The sequence below is a fragment of the Erpetoichthys calabaricus genome, chromosome 2, assembly GCF_900747795.2.
Source record: "Erpetoichthys calabaricus chromosome 2, fErpCal1.3, whole genome shotgun sequence".
Lineage (NCBI taxonomy): Eukaryota > Metazoa > Chordata > Cladistia > Polypteriformes > Polypteridae > Erpetoichthys > Erpetoichthys calabaricus.
The window spans coordinates 163,176,717-163,203,946 of record NC_041395.2 but is presented as its reverse complement, the minus strand read 5'-3'; the positions used below and the strand labels follow the sequence as shown (position 1 = coordinate 163,203,946).

The following is a 27,230-nucleotide window of genomic DNA, read 5'->3' as shown; positions in this document are numbered from 1 at the left end:
GAAGGCATTTTAAGCATAATAGTGCTGCATGATTTAACATAAGAGTAACTTCTATCAATGAAGACAAAAAAGAAACATGTAAAGAATGTCTGGGAATCATGGGTTAGATATTCGTGGAAGGCTATGTTCAGACAAGCATTGATCATGAAAAAACTATTATACTTTGGGCAAATTTATTTCCTATATAACTAGATGAGAAATGCCTCAAAGAGGATTCACTACATATCTAGATGAGGTCAAAAAGTGCTACATCTTGCCTGGAGCATTATCTTCAAAATAATGAAAAATGTAAAACAAAATTTTTTGCCAGTATACAGACATCTTAGTTTATAATCCCTAGAAGAGAAGAGGAATCTGGCTCACATTGAGTCTACTTGCCTTGTCATTTCTCTCACAGAGGAATTTTAATCGCTGAGCTCGCTTGTGCATGAAAACTCCATCGAGGTGTCCCGTCTCCACTGAGCGGATCTCAATGGCCTTCTCTCCCCAGCCCATGATCTGACTGGAATGGATGTAGGCTGAAAAGATAAAAGGCACAATGAAGACAAAACCTAATGGACTTTCAACCCCTGGTCAACGACTTCTGACGTCACACACCAACCAAAACCGGCTCAGCAAAGCAACCCAAACTAGGAGGTGATTATTGCAGCAGTTTCTGGTGCATAAACTGACAAAGCACATGTGTGAAAAACAGAAGAGCAAGAAGAAAAAACCTGGCTTTACATCATGGTTTCCTAGAAGAAAGAAACTCCACTGGCAAACACATAAAGAGCATTTAAAAGTTACCTGTGTCTTTAGGTATCCAGGCCCACACAGAAAGGGCTACTGTACATACTGTACAAGTGTATAAATGTAAAGAGGATACAGTCACAATGGTTTACTCTTAAGTTCAGTACTGTCCATCCAATAAGTGCTTGCCAAACTACTGCAGTCTGAGGTGAGCCGATTATTGGGCAAACGCACATGCCTAGTCCGACCTGTCTGAATGTCCGCACAGTTTTAAGAAGCATCAATGTGGGCTCTTCACATCCACTGCAGGGAGCTACCAGGAAATCAGTTGATTGCTAGATGACAAAACCACTTTCAGCCCTGCTGATTAAACACATGAACCACAAGATGCTGCGTTTTCGTTTGACTAATGTTTTAGCAAATCTAGTATGCTCTTGATCTGGTACAGGCAATTTTTGTCTGTCGTGTACATTTTGGCAATTTGTGCCATCACATCAGTAAGAAATAAAAGAACAGAAGTTGTCCCAAACCAGGCTGATTCATACCTGCTGCTTAATTGCATGAACATACTAAAAGTGTAACGTGGCAGGGTATTTATTCTATATACTGACAGTGTAACACATCTTTATATTTACTCTATCTAATTAAGCAAACTACACATGAGCGGCTATTTATGTGTCCGTAGCTACTCCTTAAAATAACAACCATGAGCACACCCATCGGAGCACAGCAAAATGAATTTTAACACAAAACCTTGATATATCCATTCATAGCCAGTTTATCTGGAGTTGGCCAGTATGGTAGTGGTTAGCATTTATGCATCACAGATCTAGTATCCCAGGTCTAAATCCTGTACCTGCTCTATGTCTGTGAAGAATGGATACTATCCCAATGTCTTCATGGGTTTTTCTCTGGGCATTCTAGTCTTCATTCTAAATCTCCAAAAAATATGTTGATTCTAAATTGGCCTTATGAATGAGTCTGGGTGTGCGTACAAGTGAGCCCTACAATAGAGTGGTGGTCCATCCAAAATTATTTCTTACTAGAATAAAAATCAAAGTATCCTTATCGTTGGATCAGATTAAGCAAATTTGTAAATGTTCTCTCATTTTAAATGTCCAGTTAGTTAGATTTAATGAAGAAAATAAAACACAGAGGACTTTTCAAGAAAACTAACCAATCTCTTACACATACAAGTCACAAATACTTTTTGCTTTACCTGAGACACCCATGCATAAGATGTAGGAATTGGATTACAGCCTCCTCATGCTTTTAAAATCTCAAAAATACTCCTATGGTATTTTTGAAATGCAAAAAAATCCACCTTAATAAAAGGATAAGTGTCTACGTGTCTAACTGTGTGTCCATTTGGTTGCCATGTCTGTAGTATTCCAAAAGACAGTTTTTTTTTACAAACATTTTTTGTAAAAAAAGGAATTGAACTGCATCACAAACATTAACACTGCTTTTACATATCCAACATCAAATGCCATATAACAGAGACATGTGAATTGCAGGATACACTGCGGAACATTAACGCTGAGGTCTACAATGATTACTTAGATTTCCACCAGTCTTGGATGGGTAGCACATCTAGTCTTTTCAATAAATAGATAATTTTAAAATATCAATAAATAAAGGGCACCTTCAGATAATCTGGAGGTATGTGATTATTCCTAAAAAAGAGACAGAAAACTGAATAACAGACAGATAACCGTATATGTGATATATGAAAATTAACCCTATACAAATGTAAAATATTATGCATAAGATGTTGTCATATGCATGTACATAGGTGACAGCTTAATGGCTCAGGTGATGGTAATAACCCACAGTGCCATGGGTTCACGTTCTGGTTTAATGCCTTCTCTCTTCCTACCCTCTGCAGAACAGAAGCCTAACCACCACTACAGTGTTGAAGTCATTTCCAATATCCATCCTCCTCGATTCTCCCCTTCCTGTTAAAGACCTATATAACCAGCAAGGCCACTACACTACTTCAGTTCTGTTTTGAACTCATGTCTGTGAAGATGTCTCCGCATTGGGTTGCGTGCTGAAATCTATTATACGGGGTTCACCCAGGGTGGTGCTCTCCAAACCTTTAACTTTGTCACGTCTCCCTCTTTTACAATGAAAAAACACTGAAAAAAACACCAAGAAGTCTTGAAACATATCAAGGCCCATCAAAGTGGCCCAATAGTATTTTAAATGCACTACTTATGATGGGGAGAACAGTTTTTACACTATGTTTCAACTGAGCTGATAATCATTGATATTTTAAGTGGCTGGGGATATAAATACAAAAATGCAATCAAAGGCTTAGATCTCAACCTTGCCATCACACTTTTACCCTGGACAGGCATCTTCATAAATATGTACCTCAGTTGCAACAGCAGCAATAATTATACAGCAGGGGTTATCAGGACCATTTGAGGACATGCCATTTACACTTTTGAACAGTTTGATATTTTGAAGTGCATGGTGTTATACTGTAGTTGTTAGTGCTGCTAATTTACAGACCCAGCATTTTGGGTTGAAATCCCAAACCTTGGTAATGTCTAACAAACTTCACACATTTTCCTCTTTTTCATTTGAGTTTTTCTCTGAGTACTCTGGTTTTCTGCCCACATCCCCAAAGACAATGTAGGTTGTTAGTTTAGCCGATCACTTGAAATAGAGCTCACAATATACTGGTGCTCCCTGTCTCTCTCTTGTCTCTTTCGCTGGAGCTGTTTCCTGCCTTGCAGCCATTGTGACAAGTATAAGCTCCAGCCTGCCACAACCTTAAATTGTGATACATGAGTCTGATATTGTTACGCTATGATATCTAAAACTCACACTTTTTAAAAGGCATTGCACTAGGCCCAGGGCAAGTCAACAGCACTCATGGGACTTGATTTAACTCTTAATTGGCTGTGCCACAATGAAATAAAAGAACACCTTTCAAAAATATGTTCCTGTTTGATTGCCGACATGTTGAAGGGAAAACACCTCCATCCAGAAAAAAAAAAAGCATGAAATTAGTATTATCATAAAAAGCCTCTCATATCTATAAAACCAAAGTCAGAAGTTAACTGCTCTGGCATTACGCATGTTACAAAAAGCACTGCATTAAGGTGTGCTGTGCGAGCTCTGCTTGTATCAGTCAGTCAGTCAGTCATTATCCCATAGTCCAAAGACATGCTTGTGTCAATACTGTATATACATATATACAGTATATCTACTCTCTATATATAAAATCCTAAGACTAAAAGTGCATTGATTTTGTGCAACGATTTTATGTAACGTTTTTTGTCACGCTTTAAATCGGGCTTATTTTAAAACCTACATATATATGTTTGGTATCATTCTTTTTAGAATTTATCAAACGTGATGTTGTTAGATTTTCAGATTCTTATTCTGTTTTTAAATTATAAACTAAAATATCAAGAAAGTTGGGCACCAAAGGGGCTTGTACCATATCTTTAAATACAATCACTTGATCTAACAGAGCGGCTCAGCTGCAGGATAGATGGGGGCCCAGCGCCCGCCCCCGGGTTTGGCAAGCAAAGTGAGCAGTGGGTGGAGCCTCCTTGTATATTCTGTATATATATATATATATATATATACATATATATATATATATATATTATATATACACACACATATAAATATATATATATATGCTAGTAATGACTCTTCTGTTCCAAGAGAGTACACAAAAGGCAATAAGACATCCACCCTGAAAGTAATTCTTTCTGTATTATCTTGAGTAACTTTGTTTTTATAATAATAAAAAAACTAATAAAGCTTGAAAATTTTAAACATCCATCTACACATTCTTGCTCTGAGAGCAGCAGCTCTTTTGAAAGGACATCACGGTCTACCAGATACATTAGTCTGCATGCCACGCCGGTCCACATAATCGGAGCTTCTTCATGGTGTTACTGACTTTTAAATTGTAAATTTCAAGTTTTCCAGACATCAAGGATGGCCTGGGGGACTGTTTAATGTGTGCTGTCATGCGGAATAGTCATTAGTATATAACACAACTCTGCTGTATTTCAACCCCCCCCCTACATTTTATTTTTTTTACTCACAATGAAGCTTGTGCATGGCTAATCAGGCGTTACTCTATACATGTTTTAAAGATATTTCTGCATTAAGGGATAAATTCAGCATTTTTCAAATTGAAGTTATTTGTTTACAATCATAGTATATAGTTTTTTTTATGAACATTTAAAATATCACACCCGTTCTTGCAGTTTAAAATGTGTTTCAAGGGTCATTGAGTCTAAATGTGAAAACTAAAACCTTAAAACTTAACCGAATATGACAATTTTTCAAGCTGAGTGTTATCAAGTATTGATCCCCGTCTTAAAATTGCAACCAATACTGTAGCACAGTGTATTTGTGTCATTTTAAAAGAAGACTAGCTGTGCACTTCACCTCACTGCTCAACATTTCAATCCCAGGGTTGTACTTTCCTCTAGCATATCCAGTTCACCATTACAAGTGACATTATTGAATGTTGCTGCCCTGATGTGAATTGCTGTCTTTGCTCTGTAAAGAACTGGACAATAATTACCAAAACCTTTCACAACGTGTGATGAAGATCATAGACTAATCTGAAAAACTGTTGGTGTTCCAGTTATCTGATGAATAAATGTTTACCACGAAGAAACAATTAAAGTTACTCACTCAAAAATGCTATCCCCGTTGTCCTTTCATTATTATATTCTTAGCAAAAGAAAAACTTGGTATGCATTATAAAATTGAATAATTGGTCTATGGCACATTAATCTGTGGTTTAACTGTTTTGCTTTTTCTGCCTTTTTTTTATTTCCCTAGTGTTTTGTATCATGCGTGCACACAGCATGTCATATATATATATAAAATATAACAACACAATGTAATAGGACAAAAAGCAGCTCTTGCTATAATCACCCCATGTCTTGATTTCAATTAGATAAAAACAAAAAATCACCAGGAATTCCATCACCATGATTTTCATGCAACTCTGAGTAATTAGTACACAGAGTTTCCATACTGGAGAATAGAGAAGATAGCATAAAGTGGAAGGAGCAAGTCACAGGTGAACAGCACAATACTGGAAGGCTCAGGGGAGGCCCTAGAAACTTCAACTTGAAAACTGAAAAGTTTCCTCAGATGTAAGCAAATGTCTGCAGACTGCCTATTATCTACATCTTGACTCGCCTACTCACAATACGCCATAATAACATTCACTTATGTTAAGAATAGTGGGTGCCAGGCAAAGAAGACACTTTTCAAGTGACCTGTTGTTTCTCAGTGCCATTGTTATTACTTTCGACTCAAGAGAATATCACTTGGGTTAATAAAGTCCAGAGAAAATTTACTCATATAAAGGACAAAACATTGAAACATTAAAATAAAGAAACCAATATGTTCATCCATACAAGAATGGAACAATGTCATAATAATATATCCCATTAAATAGTAAAACCCACTGCTTGCATTAAAATGAAGAGAAACGATTGACTTTTTTTCTCCCATACATTAGTAAGTTTTGATGAGAATATAATGTATAGTTTAGGGAAGATGAAGGTGATTGTTTCCATCCTGTTTATCAGTTATGCAGCAGTTTATATCACACATTTTTTCGCTATATGCAGCATATGCACATATCCCCTTCAATGGACAATTATCCTTTGTGTTGCGTGCTAACTATGGGTACTATATTACTTCACTTCCTGCAACGTGTGAGTTCAGCTGAAATATAGGGAATACATTTCATTTATCCTGCATAGTTTCTTGCAAAGAATATGCTGTTTTTCTTAGTATTTAATGAGGCATAATGTTTTGCAATAGTTCCACTCTCTTTGTGTATAAATATATACAGAATACAATAAGTCAATTAATGAGTGTGATTTATTTAAGTCAACGCACAAGGTAATAATAATAATAATAATAATAATAATAATAATAATAAATTTTATTTATATAGTGCCTTTCCCATGCTCAAGGCACTTCACAGAGTTTAAGGTAGTTGGCATCCACTGAAAATGGATGCAAATCAGGCATCTGACCCAACTGATCACGTATTCAGAGAGTGATGAGCTCTTTTACATGCCAATAAAACTGGCATAATAGTCTCCAGTTGAACCCATGAGAACAAAATGAACCAGCTTGTTAAAACTGTTGAGCCCTACTGCTGGGAACTAAATGTATGAAATGATGAATTCATGAGGAAGCAAAATTGACTTTTTTCTTTCAGGTTTTTTAACATGAAAACATTACTTATGTAACTGTTTTATTAGTTTTACCATTGCCATGCTCCTTTGAGAAATGAAAAGTACCCAGGCAGGACGTGCCTAGTGCATGTGACATAGGAGGTCAACATAATATCTTTAACACCAAAGGTTATCTTTCCTTTAGAGATAAAATTGTGTTTGAACTCTATGAATCTCAACTTTTTTGAAGTTCTGTATGCCTCCAGTATAATTCCCATGGTGCCACAGTAACCTCACCTCTTTAAAGAAAACACTTAGCAAACTGTAATGGACAGCAAATGTCTAGATGCATTATCATCTTTAGTGGCAAAAGGCTGCTAGAGTTTATTTCACACATTTGCAGAGTTTCCCTCCCATAATTTGTATTTTTTCCACTACAAAACACAATGGTACATAATTTTGTCGACTTACTTGCTAAAGAAGCCCACATGGAGACCCTCCCACACCATTATGTGGTACTATATCAAATGAAACGTATCCTCACCTTAGCACCTTTTTTTTTACTGTCTTCAGTTTCATTTACAGTTCAAGGATCTTTGCTAGGTTCCTAATGGAACTGGATTTGTTGATGTATGTGTATATATATGTGTAAGGAATTGCACCTACCAGTGGATTGTGAAAGTCAACCGGCTGAAAACAAAAGGAGCTTATTAAACCTACCAACAGAGGTGGGCATCTCTCCCCATTGAAGCACCACGTCTTTAGTGATCCTGCCGTAAGTGTTCACATAGACACCTTCGTCTTCATAACACAGAAGCATCTCCATTCCGTCAGTCTTGGGGAGGATCACAATGGCATGTGGGGTGATATTGCTCTGAATCTGGGGGAGGGAACATTGTAAATAAGGCTCTGTAAAAAAAAATCTCGATGCACAGCAGAAATGATGAGGCCATACTGGCAAGCCATCTTATCTTCCACTGAGTTTTCTTCTGAGAAACTGCTGCAACAATATTTGCCCCCACTCATAAGAAAAAAAAAATCAGAATTATAGTAATTGCAAAGATACGACCATGATGAAATAAAGGCCAGGAAAGGTATTTTCTGGTTGCTTTGTTTAGCTGCTAAGAAAGTGTTTAATGATTTAGGTTTGTCAAAGGTCGTAGATCGGGGAGGCACACTTAAGCAATTTCCAGGTTATCATTTTCTCTTTTTGGTTAGAAGTTAGAGCACAGAACTGTAAAACTATCATGTAAACAACTTTTTAAAAAAACATATGGCCTAAAAAAGAGACAAAGAGATTTATGGAGAGAGAGAGAAAGAGAGATGGGGACTGCAGTGTGTTCTGGCTCTATTTTTACTAAACAGCTGCATTTGAGAATGAAAGGTGTTTACCTTGGGCTTTTTACACCATAATGCTTAGCAGATAATCGTGTGTCTTCTGTCATCTTAACTTACATGAGATGGAATGTAGATATCATAGGGATTCCCTGAATCCACATCAATCACATGAAAACCCACGCTTGACCCATAGATAACCTTTAACCTTTGACCTTCTTCCACAGTTAAGTCAACAAGTTGAGGTTTGTGCTGCAGATCTGTAAAAGACTGAAGGGGGACAACAAAGCACAGATTGTATAAATATTTATGAGATACGAAACTTGGCCTTTTGTGTCAGCCTTATAAGGACCATCTCAGTTCTATCATTTAACTGAAGGTGATGCAAAGCATACAAATTAATTCTACCCGTTTAACAGACAATATGTTAGATTTACCAATCCAACAATGACATCAATTAAAGGAAGCAGACCACTTCATAGGACAAAAACCACTAACTCCAAACACTGATATGTTATATTAAAATCATTCAGCAATATTACTTTCAGCAAAACTGACAAATATGCTGCAATACAGTAGAATAGATTTGTTTTTTTAAGAGCCACTGACCTGCTCATTTTTTATCTAACTTTCATATTTTTTACTTGAAGATGTATTTCACAGGGTGTATATTGCAGTTAGGTATATTTTATGTTTTATTGTTGTTTTTGTTAATTTTGAATGATCATTTCTCATGTCTTTGTTATTTCTCTTGGTTTTATATGTAATGTTATAACTATGTTCTGTTTCTTTAAATGTCCTGTGTTCATTGTGGGTGAAGCCCCAAGAGGTTGGACCACCCTGCCATCATCCTACCCCAGGCTATTTAAACTAAGTGCAATGGCCTAGGAGTGGGAATCATTCTTTTAAAGGAGTTTTTGTTGTAGGTATCACTGTTTTTTTGTTGGATTTCTTGATTATTGTTCATCTCTGGTTTTCGTTTTAAAGAACTGTAATCACTAGACTTTGTTATGGGATCTTGTTTGTTCAGGACTGATTTTTAGGCAACTCCTTTGTGCTGTTCTTTTCTTAACAGCTTTACTTTGTATTTTGAAATTTTTGTGAATAATCCTTACTTAATAAACATTCTTTTCCTTCAAATACAAGCTAAAGGTTCATGGTTATCCTAATAATTGTGGGGATTTGGTTATAGATTTTGAGATATCTGTAGGTGTTTGGTCAGTTTCTCATTTCTGGGCTGATCCAACTGAAGTCACTAGGTTGCCTTGTGGCCTGGATGAAATCAAGGTTGCCTCTGCTGGATAGATCAGGTTGGATTCTTGCCTGTTTCCTAGCCTCTTTTTGGAGGCCTCAACTTTAGAGGAAACTCCAATTCATAACAGTATAATATTATGATTCTATTTTTTTTCTATAATTTATCATGGATTCATTTCGCATTTATTTCATGTTCTTTTTGTCTCTTTTAGGAATATGGTGAATTCATACTAATTAATGCTAAAAACTATTATTAAAATACTTCAAATATTTACCTTCTTATCTTGATGCCCTTTTATTTTTACGGGTGCCATCATTTTGGGCTTATTTTGTGTATTGTTGCTAGCCATGTTGCTATGAAGGAGGTTGCAACCTGTAGTGGTTATAAATGTAAAACTTTGTGAGTGCTTGTATTAGTTATTCAACGTTCTTGATTTGAGAAATTTATGCCACGTGTGGCAGTAGGCCCTGCCGGGATGCCTGGAGGGACCGGGAGGCAATCTGTACATTCCCCCGGGCCATGAGGGGGCAATCGCCCTGGAGAAGGAGAGGACCACGGGGACGGAGCAAGGAGGCTCAAACCCAGTGGGGCCCGTGGCTGCTGCCAGGGGGCGCCCTGAGCATCGTGGAGCCCGGGAGATCTGCACTTCCGCCACACCTGGGCAGGTGGAGAAAGGACCTCCCATGGACGCCCGGAGTACTTCCGGGTGCTAGTGAAGCACTTCCGCCATACCAAGAAGTGCCACCGGAAGATCATCAACAAGCACCTGGAGCACATCCGGGTGAATATAAAACGGGCTGCCTTCCTACAGTCTGGGAGCTAGAGTTGGGAGCTGGAGGTGGACTAAGCTCGAGCAACAGGAGGAAGAGAGGCGGCCCATAGACATTAGAGAAGCCCGTGTGTAGGGTTGGTTGGTGCTGGAGCACTGCGTGCTGTGTGGGACTTGAGTTTATTAAATGTGGGTTTTATAAAGTGCTGGTGTTTGTCTAATGGTGTTCGGGCAACCTCTCACACACGATAGAAATTAACCATTCAGCTATAAGAAATTAGTCACTCCTAAAATGTGAGAAAATAATATTTTTTTAAGAACAGGTTGGGATACCTAAATTTTGGTTTAGATATGACTAATGCTGAAAATACAAGATATCAGGTCATCCTAACTATAGTATGATATGAGTCTACTGTGAAGTACCATACACAACTTCTTAAAATTCATAAAGTATTTCTAAAACTATTCCAGAAATTATAAATAAGGTTGAGGCACAAAAAAGAGTCACTCCTGACTATGAGTGCAGCCTAATGTGGTAAGGCAAAAGTTTAACACTGATGACTCTATGTTAACTAATACAATTTTTTAAAAAATCATGAAAAAATTTATATTTTTTAATTTTTAATAAATTACTAGGTGATTACCCAGTGGCTTCGCTCACTGAGTGCAAGGGAAAAAAATAAAATGTACTCTGTAAGTTATTAAACAGTAAAACAATAACATTTAAGAAGTAAAGATACATTGAGCACTACTGGAGTGGTTTCGGGTAAACTACATTTTAAAGGCGCTATAACGCAACATTTAAGTAGTACTAACAGCAGCTAAAATGTATTTGGATTATTTCTCGGTAGTAGATCCCTTTTGAAAGGCGCTACACAACTGCTGTGGTATAGAAATTACATTTTCTATGTGATTGTCCAAATTTCTGCCTGACAACCTTGTACTACGTGCCTGTGATTTACTTCTTAAAATAATTCATCACAAAAGCAACCTTGAATGTTGCGAGATTTTAGTGACCCAAACTCACCTTAAGGGACAGTAAGTAGTCGTGCAGGGCAATTTACAAACAGAGTCCTGCTTCAATGGCGCCGATTACACTCATTCGCAAAGATTTCCACTCTCCCAGGAGCCGACGGGGCACTTGAAGTGTCACAAACAGTGCAAGAAGAGAGGACGATGCCCGAAACTGCAAAGCTCTCGAGCCAGCAGAGCAGCCCGACATTCCACGCCTCCCAGCGTCCACTTTGTTCTCACGACCCCTCGCCGCTGAAGGCGGTCTCGTCTTCACATTGTTTACAGCTCGGCACAGTTAAAAAGTAGAAAGACACAAAGCTGTTTTCCTCATCTCTTCTACTATCAAGTACTGCCAACTAAAAAAAAGTTATAATGTGGCAGTTTCCGCGACAGTCACGTGGACGAATAAATAAAACTTCTCTGTCAGAACGCACCTGGTGGCGGACGGCTTAGCGCTGTAGCAGAGAGGAGGGCTGGGAGAGGGCGACGCGGAGTGCACTTCTATGGGATAGATTGCCGTGTTTGTGTTTACTTCTTTTCAATATCAGTAAAATAACTCTCACACAAATAATAACAATTCATAAAGACGATATAAAAATGGCATCCACAAACAAAGTGTTTAGTTCCTGTATTATAATATGTTCAGTGGTCATACGTAATTTCCATATCGCGTGGTCATACGTAATTTCCGTATCACGTGGTCATACGTAATTTCCGTTTCAAACACGAAAAGAATTTTATATATATAGATAGCAATGCATTTTTGCAAGCTGATGCAAAAACGCAATTCAGTACAGCAGTTATACTATACCATGCCTTTCTGCACCCCCAACTTTCAGTTGTTATCAACTTTTCTCACGATCGACTATATGATTTTTGAAGCAGCAAAAGTTTCAATATAAACAAACAGGCCTTCAATATTTCCAATGCATGTCTGTGACAACAAAAGGGATCTGGAAATACTTCTGGTACTAATTTTCCTGAAGTAAGGATGTGTTTTCTGTTTGCTTGTGTGATAACAGTGACTTTAGAGGAGTGGTTCTCACATAAATGCGGTAGTAAATCAACACAATATGAAACATACAGGAGGAAGTTTATTGTGATTTAAAGAAGAAACCATTCTCCGGGGAGGAGGAGTGAGGAGGTGAAAGGTTTCTGCAGAGGGAGACAAACGCTGTGGAAACATGCACAGCTACTTGCTCTTCTTTTAAAATGGCTGAATTTCTTAATATTGATGTTTTTCTTTTGTTTGACAATGACATATACAAACTATACAATGTGTGTGTAATCTTAGGACGCTGATCAATGCTCGATAACTTTCTTGACTTGAATAAATAAAGTATTTGGTAAGTTTTTAAGCTTTTATTTTCAAGTTGTGCTCTGTGCCCCATAACCTCCATTATAAAGCACCAGTGTGGGCAAGATATTTTTTTAAAACTGATAGAAAATGCTTAACTTTAGAACATAGTTTTGCATGGCAAAATACTTATGTATGTTTGTGAAGAAATAACTTTGACTTGAAAAATAGTGAACTTATCAATTTAGAAGGTGGCACATATCTGAATATTCCATCTTTGGCTCAAGATCCTTCTGTATAGTGGTGTATACAAGACTCTTCAAGAAAGACTTTAATATGAAGACATGTGCTTTGCTCACTGTACTTTGATTCTCTTTTTGTGTTTTTCCACAATCACTCTTTCTTCAGTGATGACCAATGTTTTTTTTAACATTTTAATGAATTTATTAAAAGCAAGTAACATTCCATACAAGCAAGTCAAACTTGACAAAACTAAATTCAAATCAACCCCTGCCCATGAGAAATTGAGCTAGGTCAACAGCCAGAGTAAAACTTTAAGAGTAGCAAAAAAAAAGGGGAAGAAAATCCTTTTGCCCAACATAAACTGGTATTCTAAAATGTTATTGATTAGATCCTGCCAGGTTTTAAAAAAGTTTTGTACAGATCCTCTAAGTGAGAATTTGATTTTTTTCCAGTTTCAAAAAGTATATGACATCAGCTGCCCACTGACTTAAAAGAAGTGAGTTAGGATTCTTCCAGTTGAACAAGATAAGTCTACGTGCCAATAGTGAAGTAAAGGCAATTACAGTTTGTTTGTCCTTCTCCACTTATAAGCCCATCTGGAAGTACACCAAACACAGCTGTTAATGGATTAGGAGGGATTGTGACACCAAAGGCTGTCTGATAGACATTTAAAGATTTTGGTCCAGAATGATGTTAATTTGGTGCAGGCCCAAAACATGTGGCCCAATGAGGCTGGAGCTCGACTGCAATGTTCGCAGGTTGGACCTTGCCCTGGAAACATTTTGGACAATTTTAAATGAAACAGATGTGCTCGATAAAAGATTTTAAGTTGAATAATTATATGCTTTTGGCATATGGAGCTCGAGTGAATTCTGTGCATGGCTGCCTTCCACTCCTCTTCTGAAATGTTGAGTAAGAGATACATTTCTTACTGAACTGTATCTTTGAAAGGGAAGGACTTTAAAATGTTTTTATATGTTAAAGAAATGCTGTCTGAGTTCACAAGACTGATCGATATTTCTTCCGGAATAGTAGATGGGAGGTGAGGAAAATTAGGCAGATTTTGTTTAGCAAAGTTTCTGATTTGGAGGTAGTGGAAGAATTGTGTTGATGGAAAGTTTAATTTGGATTTCTGACACATTTTTTGCTATTTTTTGAATTTTTTGTTATTTTTGCAATTTTTGTTAAGAAATCCTCATATACAAGGGTTCTAGTGAGGCTTGGCTCTGTTCATACTAGAGTTTCACAGTTCTCCCTCTTGTGACACATATTCTGAGATATTTAAGACTGTTTCTGCATTGTGAACTTTAAAAACCTGCTCTAAATTTGGAGACCTAGACAGGCCTAAGGTCAGCATCCCCTGGGGTGAAACCTATTTTGGGGGCAGACCAGATTGAATTCTGACCTATAGTTTGAGTGTCTCTTTCTGAGCCCACCATTTGCCATTTGTGTGCTGTTCAATCATTACAAAGGTGAAGTGAGTTACATTGATTAACTCGTTACAATGGCTCCTGTTAAGGGCTGGGATATATTAGGCAGGAAGTTAACAGTCAGTTCTTGAAGGTGATATTTTGAAAGCAGTAAAAATGGGCAAATGTAAGGATCTGAGGGACTCTGACAAGGGCCAAATTGTGATAGCTAGACGACAGGGTCAGAGCATGGAGAAAATGTCAGCTCTTATTGGGTGTTCCCGGTATGCAGTAATTAGTACCTACCAAAAGTGGTCCAAGGAAAGAGAACCAGTGAATTGGTGACAGAGTTATGGGGTCCCGAAGCTATTTGATGAGAGTGGGGAGCAAAGTCTAGCCCTCCTGATCTGATCCCACAGAAGAGCTACTGTAGCTCAAAATTGCTAAAAACTTAATGCTGACTATGATAGAAAGGAGTCAGAACACACAGTCATTGCAGCTTGTTGTGTGTGGGCCTGCGTAGCCGCAGACCAGTTAGGGTGCCCATGCTGACACCTGTCCAGCCCAAAAAGCACCCGCAATGGCCATGTGAGCATCAGAACTATGAAGCAAAGGTGGCCTGGTCTGATGAATCATGTTTTCTTTTCAGTCAGGAATGTGTGAACTGTTAATTTAGGGAAGACATGACAGCAGAAAGCACTATGCGAAGAAGGAAAGCAGTGTGATGCTCTGGACAATGTTCTGTTGGGAAACCTTGGCATTCATATAGATGTTTTTTTAACATGCACCACCTACTGCTGCAGTCCACGTACACCCCTTCATGGCAATGTTACTCCCTGATTTCAATGGGAAAAAATATTCAGGAATGGTTTGAGGAACAAGGCAAAGAGTTCAAAGTGTGGCTATGGCCTCCAAATTCTTTAGATCTCAGTCCAATGAAGCATCTGTGGGATTTGCTGGAAAAACAAATCTGCTCCACGGAGGCCACACCTTGCGACTTACAGGATGCAAAGAATCTGCTGCTAATGTTTTGGTGCCAGATTAAAAAGGATACCTTCAGAGGTTTTGTGAAGTCCATGCCTTGACAGGTCAGAGCTGTTTTGGTGACACAAAGGGGATCTATATAATATTAGGCAGGTGGCTTTAATGTTGTGGATGATCAGTGTTGAGTAAAAGATGGCCATGCAATATAAACAGGAACATGGAAACATTAAGGCCAACAATGTAAAATGTATAATAAATATATTATGGCTGGTACAATGATACTTAATGCAAAAAGTAACTCTACAACCACATATAAATTAAAAATAGTAGGATAATACAGATACACATATCTCTAATTTTTATTTATACCATTCCATATCCTTTTAAACACATGATGAATGCTTTATTTGATTAATTCATTTTACTAATAATAAAAAAAATTAACTCGAAAGTATTGACTATGGATAATTTCAGAAATAGAAAAGAACAAAGAAGGCCAAAGTAAATGTTACACAAAAATGCTTTGTTTTTATAAATAGGAAAATATTTCAAGGGCAGGCATTATGCTCACAATTCAGCTCTCTTTCTGTTCATGGATACCTAAATTACAGAAATGACCCAGTAAAATATAATTACAGCGCCCACATGTCCAGCTCAAAATTATCGTGGTGGAGAAGAAGACACAGAATTACAGTGCTATTTACCACCGGTATAATTCAGATTATATTGCTTATTTTGAAAATCTCAGAAGTCTATGTATGCGAGCATGCAGGGACCTATAAACAAAAGGTACAAGCCTCCAATCCCCATTTGCAAAAGTAAGGAATTGATCCACTAAGAGTCAGCTGGCTGGGCATTGGCTGTTAATGTGAGTGACAGCTAGTAGAGAAACTCAAATCAGAAGCTATTAAATTAGCTATTTGGCAAGAAGAAGACCTTCTTCAGCACAAGTAGTGTGGGAGAGCTATACATTTATTTAGTGAATAAGAAATCACAAATGAAACACTTGCCGAATATGAATAAATAAATAGATACTGCTCAAAGTATGTTTTGCAACCAGCAAAAAAGTGCAATTTTAATCAAAATGCCTGCAACAACATATGTGTGTTTACTATAATGATGGGAAAAGATTACTAAGAGGCTGAGGCTAAATAACAGCTTATTTTGCTTCAGCTGTGCAGTATAAAATTTCTTAAAGTGTAAAGCAAAAAAGACATAACCTTCTCAAAAATGTGCAGTAGTAAAATGACGCCTGTTTTCTGACCAAATTACCAATTGGGAATCCCCTGTCCATTCCCTGATGGCCCCTCTCTGGAAAAAATATATGCAAACAGTTCTTCAACTTAAACAATTTTAAGAGGGTGTGCTCCAGACAGAAGAGCAGCTTCAGCGACAGACTGCTGTCACTGTCCTGCTCCACAGACAGATTGAGGAGATCGTTCCTCCCCCAAACTATGCGACTCTTTAATTCCACCAGGGGGGGTAAACGTTAATATTTAACATTATACATAATTATTGTCTGTTTTTTTCACCTGTATTATTATCATTCTTTAATTTAATATTATTTATTGTATCAGTATGCTGCTGCTGAAGAATGTGAATTTCCCATTGGGATTAATAAAGTATCTATCTATCTATCTATCTATCTATCTATCTATCTATCTATCTATCTATCTATCTATCTATCTATCTATCTATCTATCTATCTATCTATCTATCTATCTATCTATATCTGACTATGCTGGACAACATCAAGTAAAGAGGCCAAAATTAATTTCTTGTCAATTCCTTAATCAAGGTAAGGATGAGACTGTTCATCCAGTACTTGCCGGCTATTCAGTCACTGCACTGGATTTGCGATGATTTAGCTAAGTTAGCTGAAACAAAATCAGTAGTAGAGAAAGGCAGATTGTGTTTGTATACACTGGTGTTCCAAAAGAGAAGTATTCTTTATATGCACATACATAAAGTGCACGGTGTACCATGTACTTCAAATAATATGCAAAGCCTAAATGGCAAACCAAGCCCTAACAAAAGCAGTAGCTAAGTTATAGTGCAATACATAAACTTTGGAATTGCCATACCTTAAAAGCCATGAACTTGTGGTAAGGTTTAGGGGCCCAAGCATAAATTTCCACAGAGTTCTTCAAAGCAATAACCAAAAACTTGATTCTTTCATATTTCACTGTAATAAAAAAGAAATTTGTAAAGTTTTCCATCTCTGGGTATGTACTCAATGCACCTTGCTGTGCTCACACCAGACTCAATGAGACATACCAACTTTATAATGAACACAGCCCTCCAGCTCCCCCACTGTGATCCAGCCTTGCTTCTTTTCTACTTCAGGGTCATTGTGCAGAATTCTGTTTCTCAGCCAAGAGAGGTAGTATACCCTTAGCTTATTTTTCTTTCCTGAAAATATATGGCAGTTATTTACACATTGTCATTCATTTATAAACAAAAAAGACATTTTGTAATAATTTTAATAATGAAACCCAATCCTAAGACACATTATAATAAACAGCTATACAAAGTTATTTATTTTATTGACTTTTAAAAATTCATTAAGTCACTCATGGTCACACAGTGAGTTTCAAACTAATGGTTGACACTCTGAAACATGAAAGTGTATCTTATTTGGGACCAATGTGAACAAGTCACTGTTAATGATCAGGCAGTATATAGAAGTGATAAAAAAAGACTAATTGGATTTCGGGCTATATAGCATCATTCAGTGTTAAGTATAGATAAAAAAAGGGGGGATATCCTTAAACTGTCTAACACACGTCAGGCCTCTTTTGGGATATTTTATTCAGTTTTGGTCTTTATATTGTTAAAAAGACACAACAGCATTAGGGAAAGCCCTGTCAAGATTTATTCCAGAATTGAAGAGTATGAGACACCTGGTAAAAACTGAAGAAGTTGGATTTTTTTCAGTTTAAGCAAATTGAGATTAAGAACTGCACAATTAAAAATAAAGGTAGCCATGTGGTTCTTCAGAGTGATGCCATAGAGGAAACTGTTTTTGGTTGCCAAAAGACTCACAAACAAGAAGGTTCCAGAATGAATCTTTAGTTGCTTAGAATCGTAACCTGCTCCATACCTTAAATAACCATGAATAAATGGTAAGAGTTTTGTGAAATACCAATGGGTCATGCTTTTAAAAGGACTCTCAATGTATAAATAGCACAGGGTAAGTCCAGGTTTTCTCAATCTGTTGGTAGGTATCCTAAAATACATTCAATATATTACTTTTTGTCTTACGTATTAGGAAGTTTTTCAAAGCATAAAAAAAAAAACAACTTCATATGCAAAGAACCTTTCCCAGAATCAATGTATGCTTTGTCAAGCAGTTGCTCAACAAGTAACCACACAATCCAGTAAGACCCGCACACAATCTAGTAAGTACCATTAAAGAACCAGTATTTGTAAGATGAATGCCAGTACTAAAAACGAAAAGTTCTTTAATACAAATATGGGGACTAGGGCAGAATTAATTTAGGAAAACAATTATGTAGATATTAGAAAGAATTTTCTCAAGCAGAGAAACATAAGATATGTAAAGTAAGTAATGAAATGGTACAGTAAACAGTAGTACCTTAAAATCTCAATTTGACAATATTTTTAAACGTTTAATGAAGAGGGATTAGCTTATGGTCATCAAAGTTTTTCTTATGTTATTATATTATATTCATCCATCCATTATCCAACCCGCTATATCCCAACTACACGGTCACGGGGGTCTGCTAGAGCCAATCCCAGCCAACACAGGGCGCAAGGCGGAAACACACCCCAGGCAGGGTGCCAGCCCACCGCAGGGCACACACACACACCCACACACCAAGCACACACCAGGGACAATTTAGGATCGCCAATGCACCTAACCTGCATGTCTTTGGACTGTGGGAGGAAACCGGAGCACCCGGAGGAAACCCACGCAGACACGGGGAGAACATGCAGACTCCACGCAGGGAGGACCCGCGAAGTGAACCTGGGTCTCCTAACTGCGAGGCAGCTGTTCTATCCACTGCGCAACCGTGCGGCCCTATATTATATTATATTATATTATATTATATTATATTATATTATATTATATTATATTATATTATATTATATTATATTATATTATATTATATTATATATTCTTGGTCTCCATGCTATGCTATCTACTTAGAAAAGTATGTTTATAATAAAGTGTCGGATATGGCCTGTCATTCATCCTGGCCAATACCCCCAGGCCGCCAGGTGGAGCCCTTCTTGCAACATAGTGGTGCCCCGAGTTCCTGGATACCATGGGGACCTCCAGGGGACGCTGCAGGAAGGAGCTGGAACTTATATAGGGTATTTTCCCTATAAACCGGAAGTACGTCTTAGTCACAGCGACAGAGGAAATGACGTACTTTTGGGATGAAGAAGGAGAGTTTTCACCTGACCCAGAAGTGCTGAATAATCACATGGACTGAGGGATGAGAAGCACTTCCGGGTCAAGGACTATAAAGGACTCTGGGAAATCCCAGACGGATTAGCTGATTCGGGAGGAAGGGTGGCAACGCCTCTGGGAGTGGAGGATTGTTTATTGATTGTGTAGTGTGTATATTTATGAGTATAGTGGAGTGGACATTATTGTCCTAATAAAATAATAATTTGGACTTTTATTTGGTATCTGGCGTCTGGTCTGAGGGTTCAAGGGAGCGATAGCGTCCCCTATCTGTCACAAAAGGCAACTACTGAAATAAGGTTTTGCTTAATAAAGTTGAAGTTGAAAATAAGATGATTTTTATACAACAGCACACATTTATTCATTTCCTTTTGAGGGTAAAGTTAAGTTAATAAAAATGGCTAATTTCAAATGTCCATAACACCAGTATTCTATGACATTAGCCCACCATGGAAAACAGATTTAAGAAAAAAATATTCACTTCCCTAAACAACAGCAACAACAATTATTTATATAGCATATTTTCATACAAATTGTGTAGCTCAAAGTGCTTACAAGATGAAGAAAGAAAGAAGAAAACATATAAAAATAAAATTAGGCAATACTAAGTAACAAAGAATAAAGTAAGGTTTGATGGCCAAGAGGTCAGAAAAAACAAAAAAACAAAAAAATCTCCAGAGGATTTAATTTTGTTTAATCTAACGTGTTGTATGGTGAGGTATAAAAATTTGTAGATTATACCCAAATGCTCATACACAGGGTGACAAGGTGTATTAATGATCATTTATATTAGGAAATACAGATATTTATTTAAAAAAAGAAATTGTTTTCATTTGACAAGCAATGTACAGTACATGCCTGATATTGTCACAAGAACATTGAGCCCTTCCAGGACATCCATCTGCTGAAAGCGCCTCCTGTTGATCAGATTGTAGACTTTCCCTTGACCGCTCCTGTCCAGTAGCATGAGTCCATTTTCTGTGCCAACAAGTAGGTTTACTCCTAAAAGAAAGGAAATATTCAGCAAGAGGTGGTCCTCAGTATATCAAAGATCTTTGGAGAAAACTACCAACAGAATGCACTTTCATGTTCCACTCTCTGTTTTAATAAAACATAACACTGTTTCTTCTTTTGTAAGAATGTAAATCATTGTGTTCTGTGAATGAATTCAATCATGAATAAATCTGGAACTTTTAAATATTTAATTAAAAGACTAACATTGTCTGAACAAAATTATTACATCCTAAAAGATTAGGATGATTCATTTTGAGTCATTCATATATATTCAAAACACATGTATTCTATCATAACATTGCAAAAGGCACCAACTTATTCTAGGAGTATCAGACACATGTCAGGAGCCAGTCCTGGATATGTTACATGCCCAACCAAGCTACTCTCCAGCCATTTTACCAGTCTTACAAGTCTTTGGATTGTGACAATAAACCAGAGAAATAGAAAGAGGTCCACACTGTCAGTTAATGGTTTAGGATTCAAAGCTCAGGAGCTGAAAGGCAGCAATGATAAACCCTAATCCTCCATGGTGCTTTTATTTTTAAAAAGTCCTGTTTAACTATGTGTTACAAAAAAAAATGTTAAGAAAGCAGATGAAATATATCAAATTAAAACTGTTATGCTAGATAAGCTGTGCAGTGTATTTTCCATTAATACAACCATTGTACCATGGTTTACTTATCTTCTTTATTTAGTAATATGAAATCACTATGTGTAACTGATCCACTTACAAAGTTTTTAGGCATAGTTTTATTATATAAAATAACAAAAATGTCTACAGGTTTCATACTTGTCGATTCCAATAAGATAACCTGTTAAGCTGATTCAGTTACTGAAACTATTATTAAGAATGTTCTTGAAAATTGATGTTTTAGAATGTAAAAACAAATGTTTATTTAAGGTTAATATGATTTCACTGAAATTTCCTAAATAAATGCATTTAAAATATAAAAAATATATAATTTAACAAGTTTAACTTATAGCACATATACTGTAAGATGCTTTCAATTATTTTGAAAATGTGCTGAAGTATTTTTCTGAAAAAGTAATGTTTCTTAGATTTGCTGTCTTAAACTTTGTTTAATACATTTATCTCATTTTGCTTATGAGGCTCCAATTAGCATTATAGGTGTAAGCAAAAAGTTGAATATTTGATTTGATTCAACATTTCAGCATAAATAGATAGGATATTTTAAATTGACTACAAGATAAAATGGAATGATTGGGGGTTTCAGTTTTTATGCTAAAATTCCTTGAAGAAAGAAGCAATCTGGATTGCCTTAAACCTATAGATTATACTAAATTACTATTTTAAATAAATACAATTAGAAGATTAAAGCTGCATTCACCTAAACAGAATATGATGTTCTCTTCATTACTCTTTCCAAAATAAAATAACTTTAGGTCATTGGTAACCTCCAGATTTTGGAGCTAACAGAACTTGTTTAATTTTTCAGTGTACTTACCCCAGAGTGCTGCACACAAGATTTCGGAGTTAAAACGTTTCTTGTATTTGCGGATCTCCGGCGTGTCACTGTGTGGCCGTATGTTTGTGGGGTTCACATTCACTACTGAGATCTTTCTCGCTTCATTCAACTTGGCCTGTTCCTGTCGTAGAAGTTCACTGGCAAATAAGTCTGAAAAGTTCACAATAAATCAGTCAGAAAGAGGAAGAGAAATTCACTTCTGCAACTGGGGGTAAGCTTGTTTTGAACCTATAACAGCATTATTATAAGTAGTATATTAGTAGTATATATATTATAAATAGTATTATAACAGCACCTCTATTTTTTTCATATGTTTGATTGAAGCAAAATGTCATGTCATTTTCTAACCCACTTAATCCAGACCAGGGTTGTGGAGTTGGGCCGGAACCTATACCAGCTACCATAGGGTGCAAGGCAGGAACAATCCCTGGATAGGGTGCCAGTCCGTTGCAATCCGAACATACACACACACACACTAGGGGTGATTTGGTGTTGCCAATCCACCTAGCCTACATATCTTTATCTTTGGACAGTGGGAGGAAACTGGAGCACCCAGAAGGAAACCCACACAGGCACAGGGAGAACGTGGGGGACCCAACACATGAATACTGCTCTCCTTACTGAGAGGTAGCAGTGCTACCACATAGGGCTGCCCGACTGAAGCAATATTTTAGAATAAATATGTTTACTTTCAGTCAGGATCTGAAATGTGTCACTATTAAGTAAAGTTGGTCTGTAGGACTAGTTAATGATCTGAAAAAAATCATGTACAATGCAACCATTACCTAAATAAAACAAATCATGACAGAGGCTAAGAGGTTCAGTTAGCTTTGATAAATTGTACCGACACTTACAACATACAAGGGACATTCAAAAAGTTTCTGCACTTTTTTTTAAACTATTTTTTAAGAATTTCAAAAACAAATGACATCGCATTTCTACATAGTCACCTTCGTTTGCAATTGAATTTTCCCAGCGTCGTACCAAATTTTAAAGGCCCAACTGCTACTACTCCTGCCTTCACCGTTTCCAACGAAAATATAAAAGTGCGGAAACTTTTTGAACGTCCCTCGTATATATGAATTGCATTTGCAATTAGGAATATTGCTGAGCCATTAATCCACAAACGTAAGCCTTGAATCTTTATTTTGCATAATGTAACTGTCACCAATTTTGAGTTAAAAAAAAGCCAAATTAGTGGCAACATAGTACAATGCCTCACGCTTCTACATCACAGCTCCAGGCCACTGCCTGTAAGGAATGTATACATTCTCTGCTTGTATAGTATGTATGGAGTTTGTCCAAATACTACTATCTCATCTTGCTTCTCACACACTCATAAAGATGTGCAGTTTAGTTTAACAGGCAGCTCTGATGTGTACACGAGTGTGCTGTGTAAAGCAGCGGTCCCCAAACACAAGGCTGTGGACCAGTACCAGGCCGTGAATCATTTGGTACTAGGCCACACAGAAAGAATAAAAACTTTTAATTCTTATTTTATTTCCATTTTATTGACCATCAGAGTCTGCAGGATATTTTATTTTGAAAAACGACCAGATCATCTCTGTAGAACAGTATGTTCTGTTGTTTATGTACCTTGATGGGCACTGTAGTTAAGGAAGTAGGAGGGGTGGTGGTATTGAGTAAGGTGTAGATGTGCATGCAGATTGATTTGTTGGTTGTGTACAATAAACTGTTGATAACTTTCAATAATAATAATAATAATACCACTCGTCATTGAACAATTCCCTCATCACTTCCATCCGTGCCTCTTTCCTACAATTGTCTCTGTCACAGTTTGGTGCCCACAAGTTAACCCTAGCTAAAATGATTACAAAAACTGGAGAGCTTCTTTGAAAAAGGAGAAAGACCCAATGATGAGTCAGACAAAGATTCTTAAGACTAGCAACAAAAAGAAAGCTGCATTTAAAAGAAAATACCATGAGTTCTGCTTAAATTATGGGTTTATCGCGACAAGTGATTCACATGCTCCATGCTGGCTCTGTACAATATGTGGTAACCGGCTGTCCAATGAGGCCATGAAGCATTCATAACTGCTTCGCAACCTAGAGACCAAGCACCCTGCATTAAAAGACAAGTCACTTCATTATGCACATTATGTATGTGCATGTGATGGCTGGTCTGTGGAACATTGTCTTACATGAATCCAGTCCCTGGTGTGCAAAAGGTTGGATACCACTGGTGTAAAGGACTTTCCATCTTATACAAATTTAGTTCTAGTCCTGGACTTGATGTTTGATGCTGTAGTGAAAAGCAGGTTCAGAAAATGGATGAATGGATTGAGCAGGAAAAGATCTATAAGTTTGACTTTAATGGAACCTTTATGATGTTTAAAAGACAACAAAGCATATGAATGTTTACATTTTTGCTTGAATAATTTCCAACAACAGAAAAAAAATTATGATCACTGTGAGAAAGGAACAGAAAAGACACATGGTGCCTAAATTATAAAATGGTTGAAGAGATTAGTATTCATCTCAACAAAACTACTTCTGTTATGCAAATTTGATCATATTAGATCAAATCAAACATTATTTTAGATCAGATGTAATGCAACTGTATTGCTGATTATAAGACTGCAGATAACAGATGTATCCACATTTTTGTGAAATTGCATAAAAAACACTTTTCAAATATTAATAAAGCCTGGACAAGGCAACAATTCACCCACACACATCAAACAGGTTTTGAATTATCAATTAAACTAATCTGCATAAATAAGACAATCACACCAAAAGACAAGAAATAACAAAGGAAGTGAAGAAAGCATCATGGAGTCTGAAACTGAAACTGTTTCATAATGATGTGCAGGCCTTACTTCACATTTTATCAGGCAGCATCAGCACTGCCGTTTCAAGTGGAATGACAGTAATGGCTTGGCAAGGAAATGCTAATTAATGCATTTGTAGGATGCCCTTCTGAAACTCATTTTTCTATGTTATTGAAGAAAGGTTAACTTTAATGTGTGAACTGAAAGTAAATCATAACCATGTGTAACCATCACATTTTAACTTTATATAGTTCTTTTCATAGGCTGTAAAATGGATTAATGCCATTGCTCCGCAGGATTGTAAACGTATTGCCTAAAACAATCCAAAGGCAAGTTTTTTCCTGCCTCTTAAAGAACTGATGTCAATTAAATTAAGAGGAACAACTCATTAAGAGTATCACAAATTCTTGTTATTATGCATTTTTTCCAATTTTCAGTCTATTGTACTGGATCAGAATGCAGATCCAGCTCCCCATCCGTTGACGTGTGCCCACTGCCTGTTTAAACTTATAAAGTTTACATTCTGGTTGAATAATTTAAAAAAGTATCTCAATGACATATTGTGCCAACGTTTCTGTAAATTAACCAAAGTTTGAAAAACCTCTCATATTCTTATAATCAAACTGATGATCATGTGGTACGTGCAGCTTAAGCATTTAAGTAAGACTACAACCACTTTAGGAATGAGGGTCAGAATATGTCTCAACAGATTATGCAGCATCTACAATTTCACCTTCTACAGTTGTGTCGTCATCATCTTCATTTGTTGGAGAAGTCTGATAAACACGAGGATCCACAAAAGGAGTAAATGATGCTTTTGAGACACCTCCTACTCCATACTGCAAGAAAGAATAATACACTTATGACATTGGTAAAAAAAATTACACCAGCAAAACAATAATAACACCAATTTTTAAAAGCTTTTCTTCACTCTTCTCCTAATGACCTGTTTCTCACATTATCTTCAAAAGACCGCAAGACCTAGTTTAGTTTTCTTTTCATGCTAATAGGAGTAATGCAGTCCTTTTATACAACCCTAGCATGGCTTAATGAAGCACTGGAAGTAGACATGATTGGTTGGTTATATAGTTTTTTTGCTATAAACTTTCTTTTCTTAGAGGACCTGGATAACTTTGTAAGTGAACATGCCATTTCTTAGAGCAGCAATTAAAAGAGGCTTCTCCTGACAAGGAAGTAACAGGGCCGAATGAGAATTCACAATGAGCATTAAGAAAAGTGTTTTATATGACTAGAATGAGTGAAATAACAAGTTAATTTAATTCTGCTTTACCAAAAGACAAATAAGTCAATGAAAGGATATTCAGAAATGAATTTTCAGAAAGTATTTTACTTTAAAAATTTATAAGCAGTCTTTACACTTGATTGCCTCTTTAAGAAACCCAGCAAGATTTGTACATTTTACAAAGCGGAGTGATTGATGAATACAAATCACCCAAATACCCCAGACTGTTTTAAATGATTTGCTGAAGAATGGTTACTGTATTCATCCCTGCATAATTAGAAAGTAATCCTGAAGAGTTTCTTGGGGAGATGTCAACTGATAGATGTTTAACAGTAGCAAAAGGAGAACGCTGTTGACAACTCATTGCAAAACCGCTTAATTCAACTGCAAAAATGAAAGCAATATATTCCATTTTGAAAAATTGGTATTTAAATCTATATCTTTAGTAATATATTGAAAACTTATGAAACAAAAAGTAGAATGTGCAAGACAAATTCATTCATATAGTCAAAAAACACAGAACTCAGATTCCCATGTATAACCTATGTATGAAGAAAACAAATTATCTGCACTAATATCCAAAATAACTACTACTCTTTTTTTTTGCAGTGCAAACTGAGTTACTTTAATCTAAAATGCAATTCTTCTCTTCAGTCACACAATGATGAACATCATTGGTTGTATACTGTTATATCTTTTTACTTTAGCTCTTATTTCATTACTGCCACTCATTCAACAGAAATGTTTAAAATTATTCGCTTTGTGTTTTTGGTTTATAGGTGTGGATTGAAGAAGGGGCCTGAGTTGCCTCGAAAGCTTGCATATTGTAATCTTTCTAGTTAGCCAATAAAAGGTGTCATTTTGCTTGGCTTTTCTCTACATTCATAATGGCTAACACGGTACAACACCCTAGTACTATGAAAGAAAAAGAAATTTGTGAAAGCTATACTGCTGGTGCCAGCAGCGGACCTACATTTTTGGGGCTCTGATGCTTGAACGGTTATGGAGGCCCCTTAGCAATCAGCCACGAG

The 27,230-nt window shown here is 36.8% G+C and overlaps 1 protein-coding gene across 2 annotated transcripts in view; it reads right to left on the bottom strand.

The window, feature by feature from the left end:
• The window catches only part of tnikb (TRAF2 and NCK interacting kinase b), a 375,714-nt gene that overhangs the window by 4,776 nt on the left and 343,708 nt on the right, over positions 1-27,230 (bottom strand). For both annotated transcript variants that reach the window (XM_028794715.2, XM_028794717.2), the window contains 8 exons: positions 25,690-25,795; positions 22,145-22,315; positions 20,523-20,666; positions 17,504-17,638; positions 17,311-17,411; positions 8,376-8,525; positions 7,641-7,800; positions 379-518 (listed from right to left, as the gene is read on the bottom strand). In XM_028794715.2, the coding sequence (XP_028650548.1) occupies positions 379-518; positions 7,641-7,800; positions 8,376-8,525; positions 17,311-17,411; positions 17,504-17,638; positions 20,523-20,666; positions 22,145-22,315; positions 25,690-25,795 (1,107 nt within the window). The remainder of the gene's footprint in view (positions 1-378; positions 519-7,640; positions 7,801-8,375; positions 8,526-17,310; positions 17,412-17,503; positions 17,639-20,522; positions 20,667-22,144; positions 22,316-25,689; positions 25,796-27,230) is intronic.